This window comes from Cucurbita moschata, unplaced genomic scaffold (assembly GCF_002738365.1).
Source record: "Cucurbita moschata cultivar Rifu unplaced genomic scaffold, Cmos_1.0 Cmo_Scf00001, whole genome shotgun sequence".
Taxonomy (NCBI): domain Eukaryota; kingdom Viridiplantae; phylum Streptophyta; class Magnoliopsida; order Cucurbitales; family Cucurbitaceae; genus Cucurbita; species Cucurbita moschata.
In genome coordinates, this window is record NW_019268517.1 from 2,977,998 (window position 1) to 3,000,163 (window position 22,166).

At 35.2% G+C, this 22,166-nt stretch overlaps 2 protein-coding genes, 1 non-coding gene and 1 pseudogene across 4 annotated transcripts; 1 reads left to right on the forward strand and 3 right to left on the reverse strand.

Moving 5' to 3' along the window:
* Positions 1 to 1,429: 1,429 nt before the first annotated feature.
* On the reverse strand, positions 1,430 to 4,089 carry LOC111449995 (pentatricopeptide repeat-containing protein At2g37230-like). Its single transcript, XM_023090124.1, has one exon. It carries the CDS (start codon positions 3,996 to 3,998, stop codon positions 1,728 to 1,730), a length of 2,271 nt encoding a protein of 756 aa, XP_022945892.1. The 5' UTR covers positions 3,999 to 4,089; the 3' UTR covers positions 1,430 to 1,727.
* Positions 4,090 to 4,303: 214 nt separating this feature from the next.
* Positions 4,304 to 4,375, forward strand: TRNAM-CAU. Its single transcript has one exon. It is a non-coding gene; the product is annotated as a tRNA-Met (tRNA).
* Positions 4,376 to 5,634: 1,259 nt separating this feature from the next.
* LOC111432403 lies at positions 5,635 to 8,595 on the reverse strand (annotated as a pseudogene).
* A 2,800-nt stretch (positions 8,596 to 11,395) lies between these two features.
* Positions 11,396 to 16,462, reverse strand: LOC111441006 (G-box-binding factor 3). Of its 2 annotated transcripts, none has more exons than XM_023077886.1 (13): positions 16,302 to 16,462; positions 14,606 to 14,744; positions 14,404 to 14,466; positions 14,185 to 14,280; positions 13,997 to 14,074; positions 13,852 to 13,893; positions 13,532 to 13,695; positions 13,349 to 13,397; positions 13,174 to 13,222; positions 12,541 to 12,779; positions 12,350 to 12,427; positions 12,123 to 12,248; positions 11,396 to 12,025 (listed from the first exon to the last, which is right to left on the reverse strand). In XM_023077886.1, exons 2-13 carry the CDS (start codon positions 14,663 to 14,665, stop codon positions 11,813 to 11,815), a joined length of 1,257 nt encoding a protein of 418 aa, XP_022933654.1. In that variant the 5' UTR covers positions 14,666 to 14,744; positions 16,302 to 16,462; the 3' UTR covers positions 11,396 to 11,812. The 2 variants fall into 2 exon arrangements, with proteins under 2 accessions (XP_022933654.1, XP_022933662.1); XM_023077894.1 differs by having other exon boundaries at positions 14,606 to 14,757.
* Between the last annotated feature and the right edge of the window lie 5,704 nt (positions 16,463 to 22,166).

Consider the following 22,166-nt stretch of genomic DNA (forward strand, 5'->3'; position numbering starts at 1 on the left):
TGAGTATTAAAAATATTAAATTCACAATTTGAACGTGCACAACGCACTTGTGGGACCTAAGACTGCGGTTCATAAGGCAGACTTTACCTCAAGTGTTAGGAATTGGCACTGTGCCGAGTCTCCCTCGTCATCATGCATCATGATATACATTTTAAATATCGTGAAATTATTAAATAAAATATTGAAATAAATTGATACATACACTAAATTATAATTTGATTCTTCATTTAAGTAAAATTACACAAAAACCATACTCCAAATCTGCAACTTTTAAATACATTCCATTTTAAATCTGGATGGTTTGATTTTATTTAAGAAAAATTTTCATAATTTTTTTTTAAATGTTTGAAAATAAATCATTTATAAATTAACATTTAACTCGTAATAAAAACAAAAATTTGAACAAATAATTGGAACAATCTTCCAAACCATTCTAATTAAAAAAAAATTATGATTAGGCGTGAATTTGTTATTTAATTAAGGTTGTTTATGTTAAAAAATTTACAACCCCAACAATTAGGTTAAATTTTAAAATGTCTCGATCTATAAGTAGAGATAAATCTCTATCGACATCGTTACCCAAACCAAATTTTTTATGATATGAACATGAGTTAAATCGACCAAATGATTTTTTTCTTTTATGTTTTTTTTTATGTTATTTGTTTGGTGTTTTCCAAAATAAAGTAAACTAAATAATGCTATATAGCTATTAAATTGAGTTATAGGTGAGGAAGATTGTTGGGAGTGAGTCCTACGTTGACTAATTTAAAGAATGATCTTAAAGAATGATCATGGGTCTATAAGTAAAAAGATACATTTTCATTGGTACGAGGTTTTATGGGAAAGTCCAAAGCAAAGTTACAAGAACTTGTACGAGAGTGTTATGATATATATATTTTTTTAAAAATATTTTTTAAAATCGTAAATATAAGTGAAGACGTGTGTTATTAATTGGGAGATGTGAAATTTGAATGCCTTACTGGCAAGTTTCGTAGGACCTAGCCTGTACAACTTTTTCATAGCTGACAGCTTCACAATCCTAAATAAAATCCACTCCAAATTTTCATTTAATTTACTACTATTTTTAAATTATTTTCTTTCAAAAATAAGTATCAAACAAAATGGTAAATGTATTTTTTAATTATTTTTTTTAAAATTTAATGATTTTATTAATTTAGAACTTTCAAAAAGAATATTTTAATCTCTAAATTCTAGAAAAATAATTATAAATACTCCACATTTTAAATTAAAAATTAGTTGATTAACAAAAATATGAAGTCATTTAAAAAAATTCAACCATGTTTTTAAATTTATTTTTTTTAAGGTTTAAAGACGTCAATAAAACTTTTGATGCCATTCGAGTTAGTACCGAATTTAACGGTATTCTTATTAATTTAATTTAGACTAAAATTACAATAATACACAACAATTTTATGAACAAAATAGTGTTAAATAGTGCTCATCATAATACATTGTACTAAAGAATCACTTGAACCCATTTGAGTGGGAATAGGTGAGGGCTACAGAATCATATTATTCAAACAATTATGAACACCAATGGCCAGAGATATCAAATTTCATAACAGATGGGTAATAGCTTGAGATTCATTGGAAATAAAGCAATGGTGAATGCAGAGGGCAAGGCTTACATGACCTGAACGGAGCGATCCCTGCGTCCGGCCGCCGCCCTCACTTGGGTTGCCCTCCAAAATTTGAGTTATATTGAATCAAACAGCAACACAAGATTTCTTACTTCCCTTTCTGTCTCCTCCGCCATTGATCATCATTCTTGAGAGAATATCAGCTTGCTTTGTGTTCCCTTCCCGATTCAGCCTTTTGATCAGATTATCACAGCTACTCCAATCCTTGGCCCCTCCTCCTTTCTCCATGATCTTGCATAGAATCGAGTACGCATTCAATGTCTTCCCTGCCCCCAAAAGCGCGTCGAGTACTTTCTCATAACTCGAGAACTCTATGTTGCATTCCCTTTCCAACCCGAAATCTAAAAGCTTGAGAGCTGCAATGGTTTTCCCCTTTTCACAAAGAACAGATAAAAGACTAGGGAAATCAGGCGGGCAGTGGCAGCTCATTAGCAAATCGATTCGTCCTAATGCTTCCTCGACGTGCCCTCTCATGAAAAGGGCTTCTAAGATTTTAGCAACTAAGTCTAAGTTTTCGGTTATTCGTTTATCCAACATACTATTCATTACTCGGCTCGCGGCCTGCACCCTCCCGTCTGCAAATAGACTTTCCATCACTGATCTAAACAACGCCGAGTCGGGATAGTGCCCACATTCAATCATGCCATCCAGAGCTGTTTTAGCATCAGCTGGTTCGCCTTTGCTCAAGTAGCTCTCGATAAGCACCTTAAAAGACTCGGCATCCCTCGACACGCCTCTCCTACCCATGATTTTCAACATTTCATAAGCCAATTCAGGATTACCTTCTTTGGAATGGCCACGAATCAAATTATTTAACGCAACCTCATCTTGAATACCCTTCTTCAACAACTGCCGGAAAAAGGTTTCAGCCTTTCCAGTCTGTCCATTGTTGCACAGATACTGAATAATAGGGTTATACGCACTAGGCTCGATTTCCAGACTACTTTGTGGCCTCAATATGATTTCCTTTTCGACGAGATTGTCGAGCAATTTAACAGCTCGATCGTACATTTCAGCTTTGCAACAGTTCTCGATCAAAATACCGTAATGTCCAGCCTCTGTCGGAATGCTTAACCGAATCATCACTTTCAGAACGTGCATAGCAGCATCCAAATCACCATGTTTGCATTGGCAAGATAACAATCTCATGAAAATGGAACTATCCTTTGGAGAAATATACTTGCTCGCCATTTCGGTCAAAATTTGTCGCGCTTCCGACATTTTCTCTGCATCGCACAGACCAGGGAGCAGAGTTGAATAAGTAATACCATTTGGCTGCACACCAACAGCCTTCATCTCTGCAAACAATCTCAATCCATCATCAACTCGGCCAACCGAAACGTAACCTTTTATCATAGTAGTATAGCTTATCACTGTCGGTACGATATTCTTCCCCTTCATCTCAGTAAAGAATTGCTCTGCCTCCTCCATCATCTTGAACCGATAATACCCGTTAATCATAGTGTTATACGTAACGACATCGGGCGATATACCTCTACTCTTCATGTCTTCAAAAAACCTCTTGGCTGTCTCGAGCCTCAACGACAGAAAGAAACCCCAAAGCATCAAATTATAGGTATGGCGAGTCGGCTCAATTCCTTCATTCAACATAGCATTGAAGTACCTCTTCGCCATCATATACCTCCCTCTCCTCAAAATCACCCTAAACAAAGCATCATAAGATTTAACACTTATCTCAACGCCCAATTCCTTCATCTTTTGAAATATTTTCACAGCTTCCTGAACTATCTCAGCTTTACCATAACTGTCAATCAATACAACAAATAAATCTTCATCCCATTCAACACCCTTATTGGGCATATCAAGGAGAATGCAACGGGCATGGTTAAGCTTCGAAGCTCGACCAAGAATCTCAATTATTTTCAAATGGGTATCGCGATCATGTCGGAATAAGCCGGCTCGTTCTACCCACCGGAAGAACTTGAGCGCATGATCCGAGTTCTTAGTAGCATGCAACACATTCCAAACAAGAGAGTGATCAAATTGAGGAACCAACGACCGAATGGAATTCTGTAAACGAGTTGTCCATTCACGATTTGCCATCATTCTACAAATAATATCCTCAATTTTTTCTGGGTTTCGATGCTTACCTCTAGGGGTTCTTCGATTAACTTGCACGTCGACATTAACAGCCACTGCAGCATCGGAACTGGCGGATTGATCACTGGGGCATTGATTTTGAGTAGCTGTGGGGATCAGTTCTTGAGTAGAGCTGAAGAAATTAAGCGAATTGAGGGCGGTTGGGCACGAAATTGAAGAACTGGAAAGAACCCGGATACGGCTGTAGTGAGGCTTAGATAAAGAAATGTGAGCCATGGATGATAAGATTACGTCGAAACGCCGATGGCGTGCTTCCTAGATGAGTCTCTTACAACGTCAAACCTCAATGCATCGGAATTCTGTTGGAGTGATGTTTAGGGTTTATGATCCGCCCGAGGGAAACGAAGAAGAAGATTTCAAAGAGTAAATTTTGGGCCCAAATTTGCTGAGTAAAGCCCATGTTGGATCTTACAAAGTTAAATAGGCCCATCTAAAAAACGGCCCAATAACTTTCATTTTCATTGGTTTTAAATTTTAATTTGAAACTTAATTAATTAAAATAGAAACTAGTGTACCAACAAATCAGAGTGGCGCAGCGGAAGCGTGGTGGGCCCATAACCCACAGGTCCCAGGATCGAAACCTGGCTCTGATAAATTTAGAGTGGCTTCCGCTTATTTAATTTTTCGTTTTATCTCTTTTTTCTTTTTAACGTTTCTGAAGTTTACTGGCGGACCCTACGTATGACGTTATATTTCCGTTAATTTCTTCCGCCTTTAATTATTTCGTACTCAAATATTATATAATTATTGATGGAAGATAGTATTCAAATATTTCCCGTTTATTATCTTTTTAAAAAAATTATTTTAATTTTTTTTATTTAATGTATAATTTTCATTTTTAATATAAACTATTATTCAAATTGGAGGTACGCCACAGGTAAATTATTATTTGTTGATTAAGTCATTTCACCTAAAAAGAAGAATATAAGAAAATAAAAATAAAATGAATTAGTTTTATAGTTGAATCAATAATGACAATGCTACAAAATAATAATAATAATAATAATAATAATCTAAAATGTCAAAAACAACTCTCAAAAATCTCTCCTCACTCCCTATTCCATTATAGAAATCTCCGATCAAAGCTCCTCTTACACAATGAGAAATTCCTTATCAAAGTGTCACAATCGCACTCTTGATTGTGCGACACTCACTTTCCAACGACAAGTGAGCTAAGCCAATTCGTTCTTGCGTCGCTTATGGCCAAGCGATATATGCTCGAGCCTCTGGCCTCGGTTTAAGAGAAGGTTTTAGAAAAGGGCAAAGAGAGATTTTTGAAAGAGACGTTATATAAGCAAGTAAGAGAGTAACAACGACTCACAATATATAACCTTGGGTAAGGAGAAGTTGACAACTAGTCATATTCCCTATAGTATATTCTGAAGCATTTCATGTCTACTAATCATATCCCCTATAATACATTCTGGCAGACATAGACATGATATTTCTGAAACGTCTAGAAATACAAAAGTAGAACACTAGAATATGGAAAAACTCAAGGAATAAGATATAAAGGGTTTGGCTTGTCATGGCATGCGGCCAAGGCAGCATGACCACGACACAAAGCTCCTCTTACACACAGAAACGTCTACCTCGACTATGGGAAGGGCCCTGCCTGAAAGTGGATGAGACCTTTGAATCGAGTCTCAACCATTTCAATATAAAATTATTAAGAGAGAGAAAGATACGCTTGCTTTGCTCCTAATATAAAATTAAGCACTTTCAATTCGATAATAACCCTTAAGACAGTCTTAAGCAGTTCCTCCTCCTCGAGAACGTTTTTTAACGGAAGCCTTTATTAATAAATTTTGAATTCAAACTAATCCAATATGAAACAAAATTAACTGTTAGGTAGGTCCATATAAATTGTACAAAATTTCAAAAAATATTAATTCCAAACAACAAAGAAAACAATGAATTCACCCTTTCTTCCTCTAAAAACAAGAAGATAGTTCAGTGGGGAAATGCAGCCAAGCCACTCCTTAAAAACATCACAAGTGGCGTCCTTCCTAATTTCATCATTTTCTACTAAAAACTTCTTCTAAAACTACAAGGATCTTTATTTTTCTACACAGCACAGCATCACCCACATTAAAAAAGTAGTCTGCCCGTGCTGTCCCGTCCCCCCCGTCTCGGTTCCATCTCCTCTACAAGTCGAGAGAGAAACTCGAGGGAACGACACTGAGTTTCATCTTCCCTCTCCATTCCTCACCAGGCTTCAACATGATCGGTCTCTCCAACGCCGCTCCGTTAACGCACACCATTTGTTTATATTCCTCGTCCCCGAAATCCACCATTGCTTTCGACTTCTTCTCCCATGGATTCCAAACAACTACCATACACAAAACCAAAACACTAAATGGCAAGCCCCTAATGCAATATTTTCGAACATGTATAGCAGCATCTACACGTTCTAAATCTTACCAACATCCGGTAATCCTTCCTTTCGGATCACGTAAGTCCGCTTCCTCTCATGATCAAGTATGGCAATTACATTCGGAGTATTCAAATACACTCGATCGACCTACCAATCGACAACCCTCGAGTATTATGTTACTAACAGCTTTGATACCCCAAGAAATGTAATGAACCTAAATATACAGAACAAGTTACCTCAGATTCAAAGGTTATGGCATCTCCTTGTTCTGTAAACCGCTCCTTGTGACATAGATTGTCCAGGAAGTCGAGCGTTTCCAAGCCTTCGATTCGCACCTAGCTTCATTTAAACATGTATAAGAATCTGAATTTACGAACATACAGATCAAACAAAAACGAACGATGAGACTCTAGAAGATAATACCTTATGTCCGAAACCACCAAGTGTGTATGATAGGCAAATGAGAATGCAAATGGCTTTCCATTGATATTCCTAACTCTAGACCTCAAAATCAGGTCTCCGTCGTGTCGTAGAGACACCCGAAGCCGAAGCTCAAAACTGACAGGAATTTACCAATGTCAAAGACTTATACATTCTTCAAGATCTTAAAAGGTTCAAACTAAGAACATCATTTAGTTTACCTATAGGGCCAACATTTCAAGTCCTCTTCGGAGGATCTATATAGTAAATCGACGAAGGAGGACGCTCCGTCGAGGTCAGCCATGTATGACGGTGGATTATCGTCGATTGTCCAGATCTTGTTCTTGACGAACCCATGCTGCTCTGGTGTTCCACAGTTACCAAACTACAAGAATTTTGGTTGATAATATCAGGAATGAATGAAGATTGTTGTAGAGATTTGGAGATGAACAAGATAATCCTACAAACCTGTGGGAAACATATTGGAATTCCTCCCCTCATAGCTTTTGCTGGTTTAAAGATTGCCTACACCATTGATGTATGAACTGATACTCAATTTCTTCGCATAAACATTCCACTTTTTGAATCAAATTCAAAAACTCCAGCCAGTTCTATGAAATCAGTACCTTACTACTTGTGAAGGGAAGTTCTTCCCCTTGATCGTTTCTCCATGAACAAACTTGTCCTCCATGTAAACTAATCTATATAATCAGAATCAAAACAAAAACCGATCGAGAACAAGAGATTCAATCGATCATTCAACCGCAAGAACACAACGAAATGGAAAAGTGTCGATCGAAAGAAGATTATGATCAGAAACAAAACGAAAACTCATCAAGAACAAGAGATTCTTCAATCGATCATCTAACTCCAAGAACACAACGAAATAGAAAAGTGTGGATTGAAAGAAGATTATATATAATCAGCATTGTCGATTCTTGTTCAAACGCGATGAAAATGGAAGAAGAAAACTAACCCTAGCGGAAGCTCCTTTGGGATTTCTAAGAACAACTTGATCAATGCCGTTCCAATCCTTCGTAATCTCGATCGCGGCTCTGCAATCCCAAACCGGCGCCGAATGCCCCATGATTTTCTCTCAAATCCCTTCGTAAAAGTTCTCGCGGAAATCAAAAACTAAGAGAAGGGTTACGAAAACCTAATTGATTTGCGAAGCTGAAGAACGAAGATCTACAAAACTGCAAAAGAAAAACCAGATTATCGCTTAATCTAACCGTTTCGCATTATGAACAAATCCAGGAAGCGGAGATTTGGCGCAATGCGAATCGATACAGAATGAATGAGTAATCTCGATCGTTTCAAATCCTGTATATATACATATATAACAGAGAAACTGTCAAACTGGGAAGATATAAACAAATAGGTCGATTTTATTTCCATTTTTTGTGGCCAATGAAAAACATTCTTTGAATGTTCGCCAAAGCCCTCATAAAATGAATTCAAAATCATCCCATTGAAAACCCTTCTAATCAAATTCCAGCAAGAAATCCTTCGAACAATAGAAATTTCAGGCGAACCCAGGTGAATCCAAGTGAATTTCATCTCAAAAACCCAGAAATCAATACGACCCATCAAGAACAGAGTCCATGGGATTTCGTCAAAAGTAAAATGTGGATGAAATGGCGGATAAGAACAGCAATTTTTCAAAAAACTTGCATAGATCTAGAACATACATACCTTTTTGTGTACTCTTTTCGAACCTCTCTGAAATTTAAATCAATTTTTTTGCGGGTTTTGTTCTTCTGCATTACTTTTAAAGAGAAGCATACAAAAATGGAGATTATAATGACCGCGAGGGACCGAAGAAAGTAGCGGATAAGACACCAAAACATGTTTCCTTTTCTTTCTTAAAATAATCAAATAAACAAGAATAAAGCAAATCTTAAGATTCTCTCTACTCTAAGCTATAATCAATTTTTCTGTTCTTGTTTAAAGATTTTGAGAGGAAATTGTTAGAACAATTAAGGTAGTGATTCGAATGATCAAAATCAACTGTTCTTCAAAAAAATTGTAATGACCCACCTGATGAACTAACTGAGGTAGATTTTTGTAGGGTTTTTTTTTTTTTTTTTTTTTTTGAATCCTGGCATCTGAAATGTTCAATCAGTTCGGTGTTATCATGGTAATGCACCTATTTCTTGTTCGAATCCGGCTGTTGAATAAAGGTTAAGAGTAATATTGTTTTTTTTTTTTTTAATAATAAGAGTATTTTTTTTTGCAAAACTATTATCCAAATATCTATATTTTGTATAAAGAATATCTTTAAACTAAAAAAAATATTTTTAACGACAAAATTGTTAATATCTCGATAAAAAAAATATGTCTCAACTTTCAAAATCAGAATTAATATTCTCTAAATTTTAATAATTATCATCACTTTACCAAGTTGACATTCCTTTTGTCGAGTCAACTAGAAAATAGGTTACAAATCAACCAAATCTCGCCATACTTTTAATGTTAAAATTAAGAATATTTGGTATTTGTAACGTGATGCATCTGACTTGTTAATATTTTGGAATCACAAATCTCCACAATGATATAATATTGTCCACTTTGAGTATAAGCTCGTGTCTTTACACTGGGCTTTCCAAAAGACTGTATATATAAACCGAACAGGCAACTCAATAAAAAAATTTGGGTTGGGTTGGGTTGAGCAAGTTGTGAGCTATATTTGAATTGCCCTTGAGTCACAAACTAGGGGTGTACAGGGTCCGGGTTGGATTGGGTTGAGCGATTTTTTTGACCCAACCCAAAAGTTCGGGTTGGTTGGATTGGTAACCCAACCCAACCCGAAACTTTTCACAACCCGACCCAACCCAACCCTCTATTTTCGGGTTGGGTTGTTAATTTTTTTTTAAGTTTTATATATCCCAAATTTATACTTATTCGGATACAATCTTATATAAAATATATTAAAAATTTACAAACAAACACAAATTAATCCATAATTATTAAAAAAATAATAATAATAAATTCAATAAAAAAGAACCAGCGAAAATTGTAACATATTAACATAGTTCAAATGAAAATTGTGACATATTAATATAGTTCAACATGTCATAAATATAATAACGTTGTAACAAATAGAAAATAAATATATTAGAACAAAATGGATGAACATTCAATTAAAATTTAGAATTATTAATCTATAGAATATAATTTATGAACATAGTATAGAATTTTTTAAATATATTTAAAATAAAGTTTATAATTACTCATCTATCTTTAATCCTTATATATATATAATTTATGAACATATAATTGGTAGTTAGTATATATATATAAAAGAAAAAAAACATGTAACATGTATTTACAAAATATATATAATATATAATTTATGAACATATAATTGTTCGTTAGTATATATATATATAAAAGAAAAAAAAACATGTAACATGTATTTACAAAATATATATAATATAAAAAAATAAAAATAAATATATATAATATAAAAGAAAAAAAAACACGTATTTGCCGGGATTCGAACTCAAGTGTGAGTCTCTTCGACCGGCCAAAATAACACTCTGGCGAACCTATTATAATTTAATGGGTTTTAATATATTCTGTATATTTTAATTTGGCTTGGGTCAACTCGAGGGTTTTACCCCCGAACCCGAAACCGAACCGATTCAGTTCGGGTTCAGAAAAATAAACCCAACCCTACCCGAAATGCTAATCCAACCCTTATAGTTCGGGTTGGGTTGGTCCGGGTTGTCGGGTTGAATGTACACCCCTATCACAAACCTGACCAACCTACCCTTTTGGATTGGTCTAAAAGATTATATCAACCCAATTGGTACACATCCCTAACAATCCTTTGAATTGAAATTAGGGAGTGCCAATTTTTAATATTTAAAATTAAAATTTATCAAATACTAATTTTTTTTTCTAAAGAAAAGTATCATCATTAATTATGTTAAAAGCTTGTGAAAATATCAAAAGAAGCATAAATTTAGGGTTTCTCAAAAAGTTGATTATGGGTAATTTGATAAACATTTTATTTTAGGGCGGCAGGGCAGCTGGAGTTGAGGGAAATTCATTCCATGGGTCCCGGTGAAAAAAACAAAAAAAATTAGGACTGTACCCCAATTGAAGACCCGACTTGGTATGCGGCAATAAGACCACCAAAAACGTTTGTGACACTAGTGTTATATGGAAGTTATGGGTGATAATTGGTCGATGCTTCGGCAAAACCCATTTCCAAAGTGTGAGGGGCGAAGTGTACAGGGCTCTGGTACATATTCACCGTGACATGTTGATCCACATTACTAGCAATTTCAACTTCATGTTCTCGAGCTTCTCGAGCTGCAAAGAACCATCAAACTAAGGTAATCATTTTGTATTCGCTCCACCTAACGACTTGCACATGTGTGGCCCAACCCATAAGGGCAATGTGGACTTGACGTCATCTCCACCTTCTTTAAGTATATCAGAGGCAATCCCTCGCGAGTGTGGCACACTTCGTATCACACCATCAGGTGGCTCACCTAAATGCCAAGTAACAATTAGGTGCCTAATAAATCTAAAATTTTTTAAAAGTTCAAAAAATATCTCAGATTCGGGATCATTCTCACGAACTCAGTCCTTTGATTCTGAGAAGTGTTTCAAATTCACAAGATTCTCCGTTTCTTTTTTTTTTTGTTTCTTATTTATGTAAAAGGATAAAGGAAACCGATTGAGAAACTTGCATGGATAGCTGGGTTTGAGAAACTTGCATGGGCGGCTAGATCTGTATGGAGCCAAGGAAAAAAAATGTAGATAAGATAAGAAAGGAGGAGACGATTAGGATAATGAACTCGAAACGCAAAGCCCGAGCAGCCTAAATTCATTCATACAACGCAGCAACCAAAAATAGATGCAATTTTTCATTGACAATTCATAGAAGGGCTCAACCTCGTACCCACCAAATGATGAGATATCATCTGGTACGAGGTGCGCATAGAGATCTAAAGCTAAAAATCTAAAAAATCTCCAACAGTTCACCACATTGTTCATTGCATTCCCCACTAAACAGTTGCCAACCCCAATACTCTTTATAGTTACACATAATCATACAACTATTCAACAAACTAAACATTAAAATTAGAGTCTGCCCTTTCTCACAGACACATCCTATTCAGCTGTTTTCATTCTTTGTAACTTTTGTTAGCAGTAATTTTGGGCTTGTAATATGCCAAAACCACATGAAAAAGAAACTGCACCTAAACTCGTTCTTTTAGCTAGCGGCGACGCAGTCAGCCCTTGGATTCGTGTCCAAGAGTTGACGCAACTTTGCTCCCGAACTCGATTTCTTCTTGCAGATGTTACTCTCTTCGTTAATGCTTTTGTTCACAGGTCCTTTGATGTCTGTGCTTACAAGGCGTTGCGTCCTTTTTTCGTTCATGTCTAAGGCTTCTGTTCGACCTGATTGAGCGCTTTTAAGCTTCTCCTGTCAAGTTTGAAGGCATTTTATGTTGTTAGAAATTTATAGATTGATTCTTGTTGGGAAAAACTAAAAGAGTACATCGAAGAGGGCAGCAGCGCACCATTAATGTAGCGTTTTCTTGCTTAAGTTTCTCGGAATTCTCCGACAATCTACTTATTTCAGATCTAATAGCGACGTTCTCCGCAGTCAGTGAATCGACTTTATGAGCTAGTTCTTCAGTCTCAGCCTGAAGATTTAACACCAAGATAGTACATTAGCTATGCGGCTGACGACTTTCTAATTCAATATTAGAAAATGAAACCGTTTCTCTCAGTTCCACTCTTCTACCTGCTTCCTTAACCTCGACCTCCTAGCGGATTCTCTATTTGACTGTTTTCTCCTTTCCCGTTTTAGTTCTTTTTCATTCTGGGCAGAATATGAAAAGGCATTAATAAGCAATGTACAAATAAGATCATGCATAATTAAAGTGAAATAACCCAAGATTTATTAGGAAGAGAAAGTCGTTTCCAATTGTATACCTGTAGCCAGACTTCAGAAGGCAATACCGAACAAGGTGGGACGCTCGTTGGACCTGAAATGGTGTTCATACTAGAAGGATTCCTAAGTTCCAAAGCTGTAGACATTCCAGGAGAAATCACAGATCCAAGCTTTCCAGTTGCATCAGCTGCTTTGGTTATACCCAATAACTTGCTAGAGCTTTCGTTCATTTCAGCAGGAGTAACTGGACTTCCTTGTGTCTCAATTTTTGCATCTTTCCCTGCGATATGAGAGGCTGAGGAAATCAAGATCTTATACATAAAATATATAAAGCATCCAAAGCTTATAATTGAATGATGCATAGTCCACTCAGCATAATCATGAAAATTATCAGATTCTTAAGAAATTATGAATCTGCAAGTGATTAATTCAAAGGTTAGCGTAACATCATACTAACTTTATTTTTTTGATCAACTACGAGGATTTATTTAACTTCAAGTCTATAATTCAGAAGAGGTTGGCTGTTCATTGAATTCATAATACTTGTGCTGTAACATCTCTAAGATGGTTAAGTCCATACACACAAAAAAAGGGGTTTAATCAAGTAGAGAGGTATAGATCATTGGGCAACACCATATGTTATGAAAGGAAAATATTAGGTAGTGGAGTAATACCAGTGGTAGGTGTGCCCTCACGGCTTCTTTTCCTTTTGGTTTGATTTGCCTGAACATATTAGGATATAAAAGAAATCAAGAATTTGAATTGCTATTCTTAACCACCAAGCAATTAATGATAAAGCTAAAAGATGTTAGATGAACCAATAAATATTCTCGAGCTACGGAACCTTACCCCAGCAGTAGTTCCATCACTTCCATCACTGGAACCTTCAGTTTCCATACTGTTAACATGACAGAAAGAATTTACAAGTTAGGTGAGCCATGAGATAAATATGACAGTCAGAAAAAATGGGGACATTTTTTTTAAAAAAAAAAAAAATTTATAGAAGATGATAATTAGATAAATTTGGTTAACCTCTCTGATTGTCCGTGCTCACTGGGCCCATCAGCACTCTCAGTATTAACATTGCCGATAGACATTGCCAGGCCGTCGAAACCTTTCAGTTTCTTCATTAAACCTTGACTACTGTTTCCAGACACCTTTGAAGGTGTTTCAATGCTCAAAGGAGTTACAGCAGGCTGCAAAGAACACCAATATACTTTTTATTAATATTTTTTCTTAGAGAGCTAGTACATTCTATCACCTCCATTTAAAACTTTTTTCATAATATTAACAAATTTAAATTAAACGATTCGTACAACTGAATCAAATTCCAGAATGAAGATTTCCCTTACAGCAGGTGATGAGGGAACACCAGGGCCATGTGAATGTGGTCCCTACATTTAATATTATCATCGTATAATTAGTCCGGAAATGCTCGACAATTAGAAAAAAGAAAAAGAAGTGTTTCATCTTCACAATAAAAAATTATAAGCTTACCATAGAAACTGCAGGATGTGCATAAACACCTCCATGAGAATAGATTGCTGCATAGGGAGTGCCATATGGAGGAATCATCTGGAAAAATGGATTAGCAAGAAACTTTCAGTCAAACACAGTCCTTTCCCTGAGGTATAACTTGATGGAAAACACATCATCATTGAAACTGTTCAATAGTCAAGAACTACCTGTGGTGGGCCCCACATATAAGGGTGAGGAGCATGACCTGAAGCCACAGCAGAGTTGTAGTATGGTGGAACTGCAACTCTAGGACCATAATATGCCTGAAAAGGTAGCAACTCCCTTCAATTAGCCATAACAATCTAGTCACCATAACTTATGAAACAACATGTTTTAATTACTGTTTGAAACAATTTGATATCAGGATCGGAGCAGACTAAGCGAACCTGCATGGCTGCCCAATCAGGAAAAACATGAATACTGGCCGAATTTGACCCATTGTTCTGATCCTGTCAATGTACAGAGAGGAACTAGTTCAGCTTAAATAATTAAACTATTGGCCAAAAAGTAAATCTTGTGGCTTTCACAGACAACTCAGAACAGGTAAACCTCACACTCTTTCAAGGAAATAATCACTAATCACCATACCTGCGTTGGTGAAGATGGTTTTTCAGACTTCACAGCCTTGGCCTCTTCACTAGTGCCCATGTTACAGATACTGCTCAAACTGGATATCTTGATTGACGGTTAATATGACAGATCCTTGAACCGGTTATGACCAACTTGGCTGCATAGATTAGCTATGCAAGCATTAGAGCAGGACGGGAGAGAATAAAAAATGAAGCATGTAGTTTAGAAAGTACTGAGCCTAACGACATACATCAATAAAAACATACTGTGCAGTTATCATTTTTAATTTAATCTTCTAAAACTCTAACATGTAGGAGTGTTTTCGGACATTAAAAGATTTCTAACTCAACTGGGCTTTCTTTATTTCTAAAAGCTCGTGTCTGGATCACAAACGGGTCACATGCCTTACATTATCCAAATTACATCTTGAAGTCATTTATTTAAAATACAACTGACAGTACCAAACTGTCTACTTTTTTCTTGTATTTTTAATACCACAGAACAGGACTTAGCTATCCTTCCAAGCAACCACAAATGCTTTAATCTGTAAAGGGGCTTTGGAAAAAAACTTGATTCCAATTATTTCTCATAATCATCATTACTATTGCAGTCAATTTTATCATTTCATCAGCAGCCACAGACCAGATAAAGTACTCTTCATTTAAACCATTTATAGCTTGTGTGGAATAATATGCCTATATGTTAGCATCAGCTGGTCAAAATTAATTGTTAGTGCTCATTGCCGAAAAGTTTTTCAACAAATAACAAAAAACTAAAACATTTAAAAAGGAAAACAACAATAAAGTTGCAAAAATACACATCAGCAGTAAAGGGGAAAAAACCCAAGTCTGTAAACACAAAAGTGCGTATACGGAGAAGGGTAAAGGGCCTCTTAGGAAAAACCAATTCATAAGGGGGCATATATGGGATTTCGTACAAAGAAGGGCTAGTTGATTATCTCCAATTCGGACTGAAGGGTAAATTCTGGGATGAAAAATGACAAAATTACCCCAGAAAATTAATACAACGAGACAGAGATGAGAGAGAAGGGGGCTAGAAGCTCAATTCTCCATGTAAATTGCCTGAAACTTTTGCAGTTCTTCTCGAATGAATTTACGTTTTCGAATTCTCTTCTGGCATCTAATTTTGGTTCATCCATCATCAAAAAAATGCAGAAACGAATGAAAAGATCAGGAAAGACCGAGAACATAATCCGAACTGAACCAAATAACCAAGAAAATACAGAGGGATTAAGCAATGGAGGTCCTGACGAAGAGTAAGAACAAAGATCCAGCTGAAACAAGCATCTATCCTCGGGATTTCGTTAAGAGATGTAAGGAAAGAGTAGTTTAAATTCCCAACGCCTACTATCAGAAAATAAAAAAGTTGTAACACTTGTATCCTTAAAGTTCGTTTCCCGTAATTTCCTATCAGCAACAAACTAGAATACTTCAACAATCAAATTCAGACTTCTAAAATCCATAATTAAACCTCACGGTTCTCCATTCCCTAGACGAACAAACAGAGCAAATACTTCAAAAAAAAAAGTGCAGTAAATGCACAAGAATTCAATTCTCCTCCTCAAATTTCTTCAAAGAAAAGGCAGATTTCACATAGCTTCAGTTCTATGAAACATTAAACAAGAAACAAAAAGAAAATCATAAACAGGGAGAAGAGAAAAAAAAAAAAAAAAGCGAAAGAGAATATTCCATACAGCTCGAGCTTCTTCAACTAACTTCGATGGCGAAAACCGCAGCTTCAATCCTCTGCATTAACTTTTGGACAAAAAGTTCTTCGCAACGGGAAGGACGTTTCTTCGCAGAGAGAGAGAGAGAGAGAGAGAGAGAGAGAATGAAAGTGGTGAAGAAAGAGGAGGAGAGGGGAGGCGGGGAAATGAGAATGAGAAAGGGAGCGCCAAGGCACCATCCACGTCATCAAACACGTGTCCGATAATTGGAAAATGTATACGTATACCGTAAATACGGGGGTGGTGGGCTATGGTGGTTGTTGAGCTGGCCCCTCGAGATTCGTGCACCCCCCATTTCTTTTTTATTTTTTTTATTCTGACATCACCTCCTCCGTAAACGTGTCCACATAAGATTCGATCTATTCCTCTAATTGGGTCATGGGCCCAGCCCGGCCCAATTCCGCTGACGTGGTCGCTAAACATAGTTTAATTAATTACGATTAAAATAACTAATCCACGTTTGTATGCCAGCAAAGACCCTTGGAGTTGGCCATCGGCCACAAATCCGACGGTCTAAATCGGGTGTTTCTTTGGAGAAAAGGAGATATTTTGTCGTGACTTAATTTTTCATAATTTAATTATTATACCATTGAACACGTGGTTTGATTTTATTGGCAATGTACAGCAATGCGCACACCTGGAAAATCCCTCCCTTTTTTGGCTGAAAAGTATTTTAAAAGGTTCCACTAAATAGACTCGTGGGATAGTAAGATCGGTTTAGATTTACTTCTAATTTAAATGTTTTTTTAAAAATACTTTAGTTTTATTATTATTTTTTTAAAAAAGTTTTTATACCTTGTTCTATACTTAAAATATTTTATTATAATTAACTATTCTTGACCACCACGAGACGAAGTCGTCGAAAGTGGTTCTTAGACGAGCTACCAAAGTTGTCTGTCTCATTGATTGTCGGTGATGATTGTTGGAGTGGAAATGGTGAGCCGTGGTGATTTCCGATTATATGTAAAGATATTTTAGTCATTTAATTTTAAGTAATTATTTCAAAATGGCCCATTTATAAGAGTCATTTAAATTGGTTGACATTTACTGATATATATATAAATTGAAATATATTAAAACAGATAATAGTGGAGGGCAAAAGAGTATATTTGGTGCACTTTAATTTTGAATAATATTTAGTAATTTTTTTTAATTTAAATTAAAAAAAACTTATATGCTAATAATTTATATTTGGGTAACCTACTTTTAAAGGCTTACAAAAGGAAACTTCCAATACCTGGTCAATTCACATTTAGTCGACATCTTTAAAAGGCATATTTATATTTATCCAAAAAAACAATATTTTTAATTATAATGGAAAAATAAAATAAATAATTGGCAGACAATAGAATTAATTAATATCGGGTAAACGTCTTGTCATGAATTTTAGCCATAATAATAAACAATTTGTTTTTGAAATAAAATTAGAAGGGGAATCATTGTAATAAATGAAAAGTTAAGGGGGCAAATGTGGAAGAAAATTGAAGGGGTAGAAGAGATATTTAAAGAAAAGAACAAGGGTATAAAAGTAATTTTGGTTCGAGAGGAATAGGGTGAGGACCTCTCAATCCGACGCGGATAGCAGCACTCCCTGTCTGGCGCACTCTGTCGACTATTTGGAAAATCTTAAAATCCTGACCGTCCACTCACCATCTCTGTATCCTATACGCTTTCCAAGTCACCCCACGTATACAACCGGTCCCACACATGTACTGTTATTAAATTAAAGATTAATTTCTTTTTAATTTTTAATCTTGTAGTAATAAATTTTAAATTTAAAAACATTAAATGAGGTTTTGAAATTTTAATTTATATTTTCTGACGTATTTAATGCTTTTTAAATAAATAAAATTGAATTTTATAATAAAATATTAAATTAGAGAGATTTATGGTAAAAAAAATTAAATTAAAAAGGGGGCCAGGGCCATTTGCGTGAAAATAATTGGATAGAGAAGATGAAGAGGATCGGAGGGTGAGGAGAGTGCCACGAGAAATATGATGCGGAGGAGAGGATCACCGCCAACGAAGCAGTGTCAGGAAAATGGAACTGAACACGTACTTGGGGGGGTGGTCCCCACGGGAGTTGTACGTGGTCCTAGGGATGACGTGTCCACAGCACAACCACTGGGGCCTACAGTTTGGGTAGCCAGCTCACCGTCACGCTTCTCAAACTTTTCTTTAAAAAAAAGAAAAAAATAAAAAATCCCACCTACAGCCCCTCCGACTGCCACGTGTAATACGTTGCCCATTGCCCATTATTGCGCTTTGGTCCTCCTGTTTAATTTGTGTTCCGGATTCCTCCCCCCGGCCCTCAACCTCAAGATAGAAAACTCCAGAATCTAACAGTATTTTAAAAAAAATTATTAATTATAATAAATAAATTTAATTCCGAGTTTTTAACCTATAATTGTCAAAATGAGTCAATAAATCATTATTATTATTATAAATTAATATAAAAATGTTATTTTCAAATTCCCTAAAGGAGTTCTTAGGTAGGAATGACCTAAAGTCGTAGGCTTTTTTGAATTAGGGTGATGACTATGGTGAACAGTTGCGTCAATTGTTCGCATGCCGTAATAATGGAAAATATCGTGCCCCAAAGTGGCAATTTTTTTGTTTACAATTTGCAATTTTATCTAAACTTTGGGACTATAATGCAAAGTCCTCATGGGATTTCATAGGGTGGGCCAACATTATTGTCCCCTCTTATCACCCATTTTAATTATATAGATAAACATTTTTTTGAATAATTTCAAAGTTGAGGGGTGAAAATAATAAACTTTTAAAGTCGAGGGAATCACTTAAATCTACTCAAAGTTTTGATCTTTATTTATTGTAATTTTGGTGTTATTGTATAAATGGTAATTATGTATAACATCGACATAATTTAATTAGTTAGAGCATGTGTTAGAAAGAATTGAAATGATTATATCGATGAACAGGTTAAAATAATCTAACACACATGACTCTGTACATTTTACAATAAAGTAAGAATACCCAATATAAAGTAGTTGAACCCTTATTTAAAAGTTGCATATTTAAATATTCATTTTTTTTTTCATGGATATTAAAACGAAAAATATTTTTTTCTTCCCAATCCATTTAGACTATCTAATTCAAACAATAAAGGTCGGATTTAATTAAAAATTTAACAGATAAAAAAATTATAGTTTATTTATAAGTTGATATTTATTGATCGGTCATAAAAATAAAATTATAATTCAATTTTACCCTAATTTTAAGATGGTTAACCTTAAAAATATTGGAGATCCTATAACTTTTTTAAATAATTTTATAAAAAATAAGAATTTAAATTATAAATTATAAATTCTATTTAAATGGTTGGATATGAGAAATTATAATAAATGAACATAAAACATGTATTTAATAGGATTAGTTGTCACTTATCGGTTATATCATTGTCTGGACTTACGTGGCATTGTCGGCTTGTGAAGGCGTGGAAAAAGAAAAATCATGAAAGAAACCAAAAAATCAAAGACCGTTGATTGAATAGGATAAGATCGACGGCTGATCGTGCTTCACGGTGGTCATAGAAACCGACATGTGAAAGAGGGAGTGGATCTTACGTGGCAGCAACCTCTTTATTCTGAATATATTTATTTATACCTTTTCCCTTTTTTAAATAATTTAAACGGTGAGGCGAATGAGACGAAGCATCTTAGCGACAGTGTGACGTGTCTCACAGGCGTTGGGGTCACCTCATGTGGGGCCCAAGTTGACGTGGACTCGAAGAAAAAATGCTTGAGATCGGATTCATTTACACTTTTCATTCGCATTAATTTTTTTTATTTAAAATTATTATTTTGCGTTTCCGGGACAAAATTACGTTTCTTCCCTTCCCTCCCGATAATACCCCTGATATTAGGAAGAAAATGACGAATATAACCCCCACCTGCCGCTTTTGATTGAATCGGGACAATTGACCGGTTGTTCCAGTTCATATTGTGAAGTGGCAGCTATTATTAACCTTCTTTGTCTGCCTCCACGTGTAATATTACAAGTAGAACTAGTGTACATTGTACACGTCAGCATCACCTTTATTCACGCCCATAAACCTGTTTTTTTTTTAATTATAAATTACACGTCAAATCATAAAATATGTCCAGTTATTAAAGTCAACAAAAATAAAAAGTTTGGAATTGTGGAAGGGTAGAAGTAATGGATAGAGCGTATGGATTCAATTTTATTTTGTTACGGCAATTAATAGTGTTATTTTGTCTTAAACAAGGCAATCTCGAGCTTTTAATAGCTAGGGGTAGATTGGTCATTTCGATATGGCAAAAATCGACCTAAAAAGTGTTAAAACATTATTTTTTTTTTAATTTGACAAGATAATTATTATTTATACAAAGGATAAAGAAAATGTGTTTTTTAATTTGTGGGCTTCGTGGAGGAAATCGGGGTAGTCATTGTATTAACAGGCCAGAAATCAATGGGCCGGCCCATTGGGTAATTTCGAACCGACTTAGTTTTGAATGGGCTTAAAAAATAATATATATATATATAAAGTAAGTGGGAAAGATTATGTTGTAATACTAAAATTGAAGTTTTTAAAAGTCAACGTTGGATAATCTATTATATATTTTTCTATGAAGTATTTTTGAATTTATTAAACTTTGATTTTTTTAAATGAATATTTTTTTAAAAAATATATAAAAAGATGGAAAAGATTTTTCACGAAAATTCGACCAGCCAATTACCTACGACGAATTCCTACCTCGATCTAAACAAAAATAAATAAAAATTTTGCAGGAATGAAGATTAAAATAAGAGATAGGATAAGGACAAAGAAGGTTTTCTCCTCCCCACGTTACCTCATGGACATCTCTACTCGCCACGTTCTTCATCCCCACCTCGATTTCTACATTTTTAAAAAATATAATAATAATATTTGTTATGGGTTGACCAACCAACAAACTTGAATCTATCTGCTAAATATATCTATACAGAGAATCTTCGGATTTAGTAGTTGGTTACCATGGATCAAGGCCCAACATGTAATCTTCGTTGTACATCTATGTATTCATTAGGTTGTAACCCATACAGGTCACAATGTCATTCAACCTAACATACTTGAGCCCATCAAACATATCGACTCAGACCAATCCAAGCCCATTTAATTGAGTGAGACACCTCGATTGTTAGTTGGTTGATTCATGACCCACTACAAAGAATGATATAAGGTGAGTACCCGGGAAAATGAAGAATGTCACAATTCCTGATAGGGAAATTGCAAAATGAAGAAAAATCTTGAAAAGAATAAAGAATATCATATTTCAATGTCTTCATGCTTTCAAATCTTGAAACTTACTTTGTAACATGACTATTAGCCCATCGCAAAGACATATTAGGTAATTTTATATATATATATTTTTTTGATTAAATAGAATAGTTCTTAAATTTTATTTAAATTGTTAAATCTTAAGGATAAAAGTCTCAACTTCGGGCTCAATATTATTGTTAATATTATGGTGTAAAATTATAGTATGTAAGCTTGATTGATCTTAGGCGGTGTCGAGCAGTCACTTATGGACCAACCGTAGCAAAATTTGGGCACCATGTGGTGGTGAGTCCCACACTCTATTTATATCTTTGTAATAGGACATATAGTCCTGTATGATAGAACAAACACCCACTTTGTGTCTTGTTCGATCATCGATCCTAGTTGAGCTATCTCACTAATTTAAATGTGACCAAATTTATTGAGCCAATGTATTTGATACTCAAGTATGTTTTGTCAATTTTGGGTTGACCCATAACTTTGATCTTATTCATGAGGCGATTAATAAAGTAGTTAGGTGAGTGCGTTGA